The sequence below is a fragment of the Bubalus bubalis genome, chromosome 3 (assembly GCF_019923935.1).
Source record: "Bubalus bubalis isolate 160015118507 breed Murrah chromosome 3, NDDB_SH_1, whole genome shotgun sequence".
In the NCBI taxonomy this organism is placed as follows: Eukaryota; Metazoa; Chordata; class Mammalia; order Artiodactyla; family Bovidae; genus Bubalus; species Bubalus bubalis.
The window spans coordinates 85,925,032-85,936,949 of NC_059159.1; the positions used below are offsets into that span (position 1 = coordinate 85,925,032).

Here is an 11,918-nt window from a genome sequence, read left to right on the forward strand (position 1 = left end):
GGATCTGAAGTAAACGCAGGCTTGATGCAGACCGGCAGGTTCTGAAAGGGCAGGTCTGAGTGTCCAGCAGCAGCAGGTCCTGGCAGCAAACAGTGAAAACAAGGCCTGGGCTGCTCCTGCCTGTTCCTGGGCCATCGACCCTCTGATGGGCGCATTCTGAGAGTGACAGTGTGGGATCCTCTGGTTGGGTATGTTCTGGAGGAGTTAGGAGAGCTAGCCAGAGAGGCCTTCAGCGGAGTACCTAGTTCCAGCTGCATCCTGAAGTGAGCTAGAAAAAAAGTGCACAATGAGTCTATCCAAGGCCTGTGACAAGATGTCCAGGGTGTGAGAAAGGGGAAGAGAGAAGACTGCAACCAAGGGCACTTAGATCTCTCTGCATATTGTCCCTCTCCACACCAGGTGGGAGGCCTGAGGACGGGCTCTGGGCCCACCACCAGGTGTTGGCTGTGAGCACAGGGCAACCCCAGCCTGGGCAGAGTCAGCCTCAGGTGCTGAGAGAGGGCGGGAGCAGGGCCGCAGCTGGAAGGTGGGAAGACATGCTCTTCCCTCAAGTTGGAGACAGACTCTCCATTGTGGTCCTGAAGCTTCACAGGCGCTCTCTAGGTTGCTGAGCAAAATGTCTCCAGTTAGATTGGCCTATTTTTAAATTTTTATACATTTATACAAATGGTTTGGTTTTCTTTTGAGTTGAGTTTCTCTTACTACTATGTTTGTGCATTTATTGTGCTTCTTACATCTTGTTATTAACAACCCTATTATACGCATAGACATCAACTTATTTATTTATGCCATTGTAAGGGATTTTATGTCATTTCATGTTTGGTACTGTTATCAATAGTGCTGGTATAAGTATTCTTTACTTATATCCTGATGCATATTCACTTGATTTTTTTCCCAGGCTGATTGCTGCAGTTACTAGATCATAGGCTATGCATATTTCAACTATGCTACAAAATGTTTTTAATTTACAATTTATACACCAAATAGCAGTTGCTCTATATGAACATCACCCTTGACATTGTCAATCCTTTAAAATTTTTATTTGCAGACAATATACATTTAAACATTTGAAAATCCAACCAAATACTTTTAGATATAGCATTTGTAAACTTAGCCAGATTAAAAACCAAAATTATTTTGTTATGTGTTTGTGTATGAAAATGCAAGGAAAACCCAGTCCATTAAAAAGTAGAAAATAATGAAAAAACTGTTTCATTCATTCTTGCAACAACAGTAAATAATAAATATGTTGGGAAAAAAAAAAACCCCAGAAAGAATGTGAAAAATTTACAATCCAGCCATTAGTTAAAGTTTATTGAGAGACATTTTAAAAAGAGTCCAATAAGTTGGCAGCATTTGCTTCTTTTGTTTATGAAATGATTAAGAAACATTTCTAAATAAATATTTAGTCATTGAATGACAGTGTGCATCTCAGTAGGAGGTGGCCTTGGCAGTCTCCTATTGTAGACTCTGTATTCCCTTCTCACTGATGCTGACCACCTCATCACATGCTTACATGTCTTTTGCTCTCTCAGAAAAGAGTTACTTGAACAAGTTGCTTAATCTTTATTGATGATCAAGATTGAAAACAAAAGACAATCTGAATGTAACAGAAAGCTTCCATTTTTCATTAGTTTCTGGCCATCTAATTTGAATCAAATTTCAATTATAGCCTTGTACTTAGAGGCCAAAAGTGAAGGTAATTGGGCCTGTCAATGCTACACTCAAAAGGATTAAAGTCTCGGACTTCCCTGGTGGGCCAGTGTTTAAGAATCCACCTGCGAATACAGGGGACATGGGTTCCATCCCCGGCCAGGGAGAATTACATGTGCTGTGAGGCAATTAAGCCTGTGCACCTCAACTACTGAACCGGTGCCCTAGAGTCTGTGCTCTGCAGCCAGAGAAAGCTCCACAGTGAGAAGCCTGAGCACCTCAACTAGAGATCAGCCCACGCTTGCTCCCACTAGAGAAAGCCCACCTGCTGCAACAAAGAGCCAGTCCAGTCATACATTAATTAATTAAAAATTACCTAGTCTACACTTTATTAAGAACTCCTTAATGCCTCTCCCCCACCCCTACCCACCCCCACCCCCACCCCCCCACACACACACTCTGATTGGAGCAACTTTTTATTTATTTTCTTATTTTTGGTTCTGAGACTTGTGGGATCTTAGTTCTCTGACCAGGGATTGAACTCGGGCCTGCTGCCCTGAAAGCATGGAGTCCCAACCACTAGATCTCCAGGGAATTCCCAGATCTCCTTCGTTTTTTACCTAATGTTCTTTTTCTGTTCTGGAATGTCATTTAGGATGCTCCATTACCTTTAATTGCCACGTCTTCTTAGGCACCTCTGGCTATGACAGTTTCTCAGTAGTAGACATTTTATGTTATTGTCAATGGTATCATTTTTAAATGTCATTTTCCATCTTTAAGCTTATATAAAACGAAGTGGTTGATTTTTAACATTGATCTTGATTTCCTACTGCTCCCTCCATCTTGAGCTGTGTTGGTCACCATGGAGCCGACAACCCCATGTGGCCCACTGAGCGCTTGCCTAGTCCAGCCTGAGCTGTACTGTGACTAACAGCATATACTGTATTTTGAAGGCACTATGAAAAAGAAGAATGTAACTGTCTCACTACTAATTTCGTATTGTTTTATGGTGAAATGATAACATTTAGATATATTGTTAAATAAAATATACTGTTCAAATTAACTTTTTTCTTTTCACCCTTTTGATGTGGCCTCCAGAAAAACTTAAATTGCACATTCATATAAAAAGAAGTGGTCTTTTAATTTCCTAGCTGCAGTCACCATCTGCACTGGTTTTGGAGCCCTAGCAAATAAAGTCTGTCATTGTTTCCATTGTTTCCCCATCTATTTACAATGAAGTGATAATGAGTTTGAACACACTCCGGGAGGTACTGAAGGACAGGGAAGCCTGGCATTCTGCCTTCCATGGGGTTGCAAAAAGTCGGACCTGACCTAGCGACTGAAAAACAACAACAAGGTTGATAAAGTTATGTGATGTCTTGCTCCTTATGGCTAAGGCCTCCAAAAAAATTCAGAACAACTTAGTTTAACAGCATTCTATGTTGTTTTCTATATACATTATTTTTTATTTTATTTAAATATATGTATTTTTAGTTGAATGATAATTGCTTTACAATATTGTGTTGGTTTCTGCCATATATCAACATGAATCATCCATAGGTATACGAATATCCCCTCCCTCTGGAACCTCCCTGACCCCACCCCCGCCTCTAGGAACATCACTCTATTTTAGATAGAAAAAAATAGGTATCTTTTTTAAAATCACAAACTGCAAGTATTATTGTTTGGTAATAGCAGATTTCTGAATTAAACCTAATTCTTATGAAAAAGAAAACTCTTACAAACAAGGCCCCCTCTCCCCAAATCTCATAATATGAAAAGAAAAAAAGAACAATCTTTTCGAAATGAAAGGATCCTGTAATAATCTAGTTTAAAAGATTTGGCTTATATTTTTCTTTAAGATTCAGCAATTCATTGAAATTTTAAAAAACATTAGAAATTCTCGGTTTCTAGATCTTTTTTCCCCATGGTATATATAAATTAAAATAGCAAGGAGCTTAAAGAAAAGAGTTTGAGAGGCAACTAATAATTTAAATGACATGGGAAAAATGAAAGGGAGAACTGAAAGTGGGAAATTCCTCTCAAATAGAAAGAATGGAGGGCCATGCTGTATAAGTAGCCCACACTCAAGGACGAAGGACATTCACTCTGCAAACCCTTGAAGACTCAGCTTCAGCACCTACTAGCAGAACAGGTAGCCCTGTGCCTGATTTCATCATGACCTACCGGTGCCTCCTCCCCATGGTTCTCCTGCTGTGTTTCTCCACCACAGCTCTTTCCAGGAGCTACAGCTTGCTTCGATTCCAACAAAGTCAGAGCCTTGCAGAGTGTCAGAAACTCCTGGGGCAGTTACCTTCAACTCCTCATCATTGCCTCGAGTTCAGGATGGACTTCCAGATGCCTGAGGAGATGAACCAAGCACAGCAGTTCCGGAAGGAAGATGCCATATTGGTCATGTATGAGATGCTCCAGAAGATCTTCAATATTCTCACCAGAGACTTCTCCAGCACTGGCTGGTCTGAGACCATCATCGAGGACCTCCTTGCAGAACTCTATGGGCAGATGAAACGTCTGCAGCCAATCCAGAAGGAAATAATGCAGAAGCAAAACTCCACTATGGGAGACACGACCGTTCCCCACCTAGGGAAATATTACTTCAACCTCGTGCAGTACCTGGAGTCCAAGGAGTACAACAGGTGTGCCTGGACAGCCGTGCAAGTGCAAATACTCACCAACTTTTCTTTCCTGATGGGACTAACAGGTTGCCTCCGTGACTGAACATCTCCCACCTGTGGCTCTGGGAAGGGACAATGTGACTTTGAGGTGAGACTCTTCAGCCAGCAGAGGCCCTTGAAGTAACTGACAATGCAATGCACTGGATCTCAATGGACAGTTAAAGACTAAGCTGTTTTTAAATTGATTTATGCATTATTTATTTATTTAAACTTTTGTATGAGAAATAAATTATTTATGAAACAAAAGTCAACGTGGCAGTTTCAATGTCAACTTGATTTATGTGACAACACATATTAAAAATTGCAGAGCACCTTGGAGACATTCATTGCAAAACAAGCCTGCAGAGTAGAGTTTCTGGCCCTGCCTTTGAGGCATTTAAAATACAAGGAAGCTGTGTGGAATGTCCAAGTTCTATGCATGCTCTTCATGTACCCATACAGTCTACCTGCGCTTGTCTTGTTCACTTCTTTAAATGTACCAGATAGCTCATGCCGGAGGGCCCCTCTATATGATGTGGGGGTTCTTTCCTCTCTCTTTTTTTTTCAATTCGGGGAAAATGTAAACCACGTTACATTTGAGAGTCTTTATGTAAGTAAGTAAGTAAGCCATCTTTATGCCAAAAAAATTTGGGCAAATGCCACTTAACTTATAAAATTCTTACTCAAGTAAATGAAAAATTCGGACCTTCTAAATGTTCTCAGTTGCTTGTACACTCCAACCCTTATTTCCAACAACGTAGTCCTCACAAAGAGGTTTCAGGAACATGAGTCGAATTACTTAAGACTGTCTTTGGGGTCATTAGAAATTGTAAAAAATGCTAAGTCACTCGATTAAAAGTAAGTGAAAAGTCATCTTGAAAATATTAAGTTTACATCCATCCATGAAAGATAGAAAAGTAAAATGATATTAAATACTTGTTTTAGTACACAGAAAATATAGTTTAAATAAAGTTTAATAAAATGCTACTGTTATATACAAAATATATTTTAATATTCTATGCTTAGTATTTAAAATACTTTCTATAAAGTTATTATAAAATTGGAAACGTGAGATATTTCATTTAAAATAAGTATATAATTCAATATAAAATTAATTCAAAAAAATCAAGTGCTGTGCTTTCTAAAATATTCCTAGTTTTCAGCTATTCAACACTTACTCCCCCCACTTCAAGGCCGAATCCTTGAAAGACCCTGAAAATTCCAGAGCATTCCAGGGGCGCACAGTTCTTTGGTCCCTGACCCAGGTGGTAGCCGCGTTCCGTCTCACCCCCAGAAAGTCCCCCAAACCGTCCCATGGTTATTTGTCCCCTGGCCACCGCCGAGTTCTCCTCTGTCTGCAACGCACTCCCAGGGTCCCACAGCCAGTCTCGTCGCCTTGGCTGTTTCTCACGTTGTCCAAAATGGCTCCAAGCCTATAGTCTCACTGACTCCACCTGGCTCCGCTTTGTGCTCAAGGTCCTCCCATCGTCCCATCTCTCACACTCTCACCCCCACAGCCGGGTTTTCTTGGTCCACACCGCGGTGCCACCGCCCCAAGCCCATTGTCTCCTCACCTACGCGCGCTTTCACTTTGTCCGCAAAGCCGTCCCATCAACTCGAAGCCAAAAGCCTCAGCGCTGCCACCGTGTTTCATTTTGTGCCCAACGCCTTTCCGTCTTGCCACAGCGAATAGTCTCGTCGCCACTTCCAGGTTGCCCTGTGTGGACCACACCCATCCATCGTCTGGTAGTCTCATCCCTCAGCCGGGTTTAACTTTGTCGCAAAGCTGTCCAATCGTCCCACCGTCAGTAGTTTTTCGCCACCGTCACGTTTCACCGTGTCCGCAACGCGGACTCAGCGTCTCAAAGCCAAGTAGATTCCCCAGTATGAGAAACGCCCTCCCATCACCCCATAGCCAATAGTCTCCTCGCTTCCGCTGTGCTTCTCTTTGAGCACCAAGCCCGCCCATCGTCCGACAGCGAATAATCTTAGCCACCGCGGCATCTAAAGTGAGCGCAACACCGCCCCCAGTGCCCCACAGCCTCTGGTCTCATGGCGACATCGGCTTTCACTCTGTCCGCAACACTTTGCAACCGTCTGATCTGCAACAGCCTCACCCTCCCGCCACCCACGCCGGATTTCACGTGGTGCAGGACTCTGTCCCAGCGTCCTCTCGCCAATATTCTCATCGCCTCCGCTGTGTTACACTTGCCTCAAGCCCTCCGACTTCTCAGCGCCTCATCTCGCTCAGAACCCCCGCCTTGGGGGTTCTTTTCTTCAAACACGGCCAGTTCGGGTTGACGTATGGAAAGAAAGCCCACTACTCAGGCGATCTTTCCGAACATGCAATATTCTGGCTCCCTACTCAGGACAGCGGAAACCAGCTCTTTTCCATCAAAGGGCTAATGATATGCGCACCCTTGAATCAGTGCTCCTATAAAAAGCTCTGTGGAAACTGCGTTCTGTCTCTCCCACACCACCACGAGAGTCATCTGCTAACTCTCAAGACTGCAATTCGAAAGCTAAAACGATGGAACCACAGCGTGCGCGCTCTCGCGGTCGCCAGGAGAAGCAGGAGGTCTGCGGTTCCATCTCAGCGCTCTTTGCTCATCGTTTCGCGGTGCCCGCGCGCCCCCTGCGGGCCATATTCAGAATCACTGACATTTTCTATGGCCCCCATCCCCTTGCTGGTGGAAGGAGTGATGCTCTGCTGCATCCCTGCTTGCTCTCTTCGCTGGACTGGGATCCACTGCCAGAAAGACAAGGTAATGTTCAAACACTTGAAATAGATGTAAAGGATCCGCCATCAGTCGCGCCTAAAGGACAAAGCCCGGATCAGAGTCTAAAACAACTGGAGCAGATGGAAGGAGACATTCTGTGCTGTTCTCGTTGGAACTTGGTGCCCCTGAGTATTTCCATGGCATCCATCTTTACCTCAGGGAGCTGGAATACAGCCACTTTGCCTGAGACGCTGTCACAGTGGAAATTAAAAGTGCTTTTCCCTCATGTAAGAATCCTCAAAGAAATTGCAACAATGAAGATCTTTATATTTGAACTCTCGCTAATGAATTCCATTTCGTTTCTTCCTGTTCTAAAGCAATTGCAGCTCGTATTTCCTCAGGCACTGAAAACGGAAATGAAAATCATGATTTTTCAGAAACAGGTGTGGAAAGCAGAAGAGAATGTCTTTTCTTCTATAAAGATCTTTTGATCATCCTTTAAAAGATCTCTTGATGTCTGCGGGACTAGTATTTTCCATGCTCAGAGTTCAGAGTTTCTTTCTCATGGCCAGGTCTTCAGGATCCTGTTCTTAAAAATCTTTCTAGTTAATTCTAGGTGCTATAGAGATAAAGAATAAACTGTGAGGATTTTCATCATAATAGAAACTTATCTTTTCTTCCTGAAGAGCACCTTCCGGATCAGGTGAGTCTTCTGGTTTGCTCACATTCAAAGGGTGATTCAGGGACATGGGTGCCTTCTGTTTTGTGGCTTTTTCCATCATCAATATGTGACTCCACGTTTGTCTGTGGTACTTGGATCTAGTACACCCGGCAGTAAAGGGATGAAGTCTGGTGGCTCACAGGGGATGTTTCCAAGCGCCAGGACTATACAGGGTGAGAGCACTTCCTCTCACGTTCCATGGCCTGGATTTGTCCTCATGGGAATCTCATTGCAAGCAAGTTGGGAAACTATTGGGTGATGAATGGATGAAGAGATAAGTTCAGGGTGCTGACTTTCAAAAATGCACAACATGATAGTTGAAAGTTAAGTGTCTCGGGGGCAAAATGAGGACTGCAGCCCAGGAGACAGTGCATCAGATAGCTCTGAGAAGCTGTTCCAAAGACACACAGAGGGATATATGTGATTTTGGTGAAGGGGCAATACATGTAATCATGTGCCTGTTTTTTGTGGAAGTTTTCTGCCAGTGTCATGAAGGTTTCCTGGAGTCACAAGAAGTAGTCATCACCATGAAGGATTTCCATGCTTTTCTAGATATGAGGAGATAGAAGAACAATTGAGTTCTTAAAATGGGCTCCTGAAAATTGCTAACCTTCTGAAGACTTGTTCCGTCAGTTTTCGCTGCACACAGCATGCCTCACTTCTGCTTTCCACCTTAGATTCCTTTCCAGGGGTGTTAAAAATCAGCAGCTGCGAGAACACGTGACTGAATCCTTGTAGGTAGATGGCAAGTGCCAATGGCACGTGCTAGTTTGTACTTGACAGGGCATGAGACCACGTTCACGTTTGTACTATTTGTTCAAATGAAGTTCTGATGGGGGTCGAGGGGAATAAGTATTGTTCTTGCTTCCACACACTTCGTTAAAATACAATCTGATCCAAATGCTTTTCTTCCAAGTTCAGCTTTGGGGAGAATGACAAGAATGCCAGTCATAGTTCACAGTATCATCCGCTGTTTGAAAGAAATATTCAAGCTGATCCCCAAAGGCATTGCCTACAGGAAAATATCCACAGTGTAGACACATTATGGGCTGTTTTCTTACTACCTGAGGGAGACAAGAAAAGAAGAATCAGGCAGTTCCTTGCAACTACTTGAGGATGACTGAAGAAAATGTGATGAGTGAGTCTTCCATTTGGGTCCAGGCCCAAGAGCCTCATCCTGATCTTCTAAATATTGGAAATGGAAAGTTGAAGACAGTCTTCCTAAAAATGAGCTTCAAAAAATATCTCACAGATGCTCTGTGAGAGGACAAAAAAACAAAAACAAATTTTTTATCCACAAAGAGTTAAGAGATAAAACTAATTGCAATTGATGAAACACTTCATAAAATATTTGACACATTACTATGCTTCGTCTATTAATACCACTAACAGTCACTGAATTAGTCTTGCTGTTATCCTGCTGATGAGTAACATTTATGGTGCAGGAGAATAAATAATAGAGGATAAGATAGCAATTCAAGTAACCATTTGCTTTTCACCCTTTTATGTTAAAGTAGCAAGACACATGTATATACTTATTTAATATATATTGTACAAGTGCGTGTATTTGTATATGTGTATGTATTTTTGTTCAGTCGCTTAGTTATATCCGACTGTCTGTGACCCCATGAACTGTAGCATGCCAGGCTTCCCTGTCCTTCACTATCTCCCAAGTTTGCTCAAACTCATGTCCATTGAGTCAGTGATGCCAAGCAACCAACTCATCCTCTGTCGCCCCCTTCTCCTCCTGCCCTCAATCTTCCACAGCATCAGGGTCATTTTCAACGGGTCGGTTTCTTCTCAGCAGGTGGCCAAAGTATTAGAGCTGCAGCTTCAGCACCGGTGCTTTCAATGCATATTCAGGGTTGATCTCTTTGAGGATTGACTGGTTTGATCTCCTTGCAGTCCAAGAGACTCTCAAGAATCTTCTTCAGTACCATAGTTCAAAAACATGAATTGTTCGGCACTCAGCTTTCTTTTTGGTCCAAATGACATCCATTCATGACTACTGGAAAAACCAGAACTTTGACTACGTGGACCTTTGTTGGCAACATGGTATCTCTGCTTTTTAACACACTGTCTATATTTCTCATATAATTTCTTCCAAGGAGAAAGAGTCTTTTAATTTTGTGGCTGCAGTCACCATCTGTCGTAATTGTGGACCCCAAGAAAATAAAATCTGACAGTGTTGCCTCTTTTTCCCCATCTATTTGCCATGAAGTGATGGGACTGTATGCCATGATCTTCATTTTTTGAATGTTGATACAACTATATATGTATATGTATTTTTGGGGGGGGGTCTGATTTAGCTGTACCTCAAACTGGTTCTCTAGAAACGTGGTTAATTTAGGTCAGGGAAACCACAGATGTTATAGAGATTCTGTTTTACATGATAGCTGAAGATTTTAAAAATTTGAAAATTTGAAATTGCTATTATGATGGAAAATTTATGTACTGCGATGGGCATATTCATTCCAAAAAATCCTCTCTGTTTTGTTTTCCATGCATGCAAGCTGAATTGTGATACACAGAATGAAATATTCTAAACACAAAAGACATGTTTCAACAATTAGAACATTTAAATAGAATTTGTGACTACAACAGTTCCATGTGAAATCCTGATGCTTTTCTAAGTTAAAATTAATGAAACTCTATGTGAACTTACAATTTAAGGGATGAGATGGCACTAGTGGTAAAGAATCTGCCTGCCACTGCAGGAGACAGGCGATGCGGGTTCCATCCCTAGGGTGGGAAGATCCCCTCTATAAGGAAATGACAACCCACTCCAGTATTCTTGTCAGAGGACCCTGGCAGGCTACTGTTCATGGGGACACAAAGAGTCAGCAACGACTGATGGACCAAACAACAACAACCATGCGGAAAACTATAAAACTAGAGAAACACAAAGGAAAGTTTGTGTGTGATTTTCGATGTTATTATGGTTCACATAAGAAAACAATATACCTCTTGGAGTTCGCAAGTTATCACTGGAAGTCCCAATGCTGGAATGTTTCTACATTTAGTTAAAATATAATAATGAAAATGATTCAATGTCTTATATGTGTTCAGTTCGGTTCAGTCGCTCAGTCGTGTCCGCCTCTATACGACCCCATGAATTGCCGCACACCAGGCCTTGCTGTCCATCACCAAATCCCGGAGTTCACTAAAATCACATCCATCAAGTCAGTGATGCCATCCAGCCATCTCATCCTCTGTTGTCCCCTTCTCCTCCTGCCTGCAATCCATCCTGCATCAGAGTCTTTTCCAATGAGTCAATACTTCGCATGAGGTGGCCAAAGTACTGGAGCTTCAGCTTTAGCATCATTCCCTCCAAAGAACTCCCAGGGCTGATCTCCTTCAGAATGGACTGGCTGGATCTCCTTGCAGTCCAGGGGACTCTCAGGAGTCTTCTCCAACACCACAGTTCAAAAGCATCAATTCTTCGGCGCTCAGCTTCCTTCCAGTCCTACTCTCACATCCATAATGACCAATGGAAAAACCATAGCCTTGACTAGACGGACCTTTGTTGACAAAGTAATGTCTCTGCTTTTCAATATGCTATCTAGGTTGGTCATAACTTTTCTTCCAAGGAGTAAGCGTCTTTTAATTTCATGGTTGCAGTCACCATCTGCAGTGATTTTGGAGCCCAAAAAAATAAAGTCTGACACTGTTTCCACTGTTTCCCCATCTATTTGACATGAAGTGATGGGACTGGATGCCATGATCTTCGTTTTCTGAATGTTGAGCTCAAAGCCAACTTTTTCACTCTCCTCTTTTACTTTCATCAAGAGGCTTTTTAGCTCCTCTTCACTTTCTGTCATAAGGGTGGTGTCATCTGCATATCTGAGGTTACTGATATTTCTCCCGGCAATCTTGATTCCAGCTTGTGCTTTTTCCAGCCCAGCGTTTCTCATATGTATAATAAAATTCAAAAAATTTATAATCCTACTTGGAAACCATGTTAGATCTGAAATACTATCAAGAACATGAGAAAAGTACCTTACCTTATTTTTTAAATTGTACATCATTTGTAGCTCATCAAAAACAAATATATGAGTCAAGTATGTTTCATCAAGAAAAATAATAAAACAATAGAAAAATATGTAATTCACTTTATGGAAGTGAAAAAATGCATAGGTTTAATGTATG

General features: G+C 42.2%; 1 protein-coding gene across 1 annotated transcript; it reads left to right on the top strand.

The window, feature by feature from the left end:
- Positions 1 to 3,831: 3,831 nt before the first annotated feature.
- Positions 3,832 to 4,392, top strand: LOC123332785 (interferon beta-3-like). The gene has a single exon (XM_044939792.2). It carries the CDS (start codon positions 3,832 to 3,834, stop codon positions 4,390 to 4,392), a length of 561 nt encoding a protein of 186 aa, XP_044795727.2.
- Positions 4,393 to 11,918: the final 7,526 nt, after the last annotated feature.

Bases quoted from the DNA above. Each gene is read 5' to 3' on its own strand.
- LOC123332785 (XM_044939792.2), top strand. From the start codon at position 3,832: ATGACCTACCGGTGCCTCCTCCCCATGGTTCTCCTGCTGTGTTTCTCC.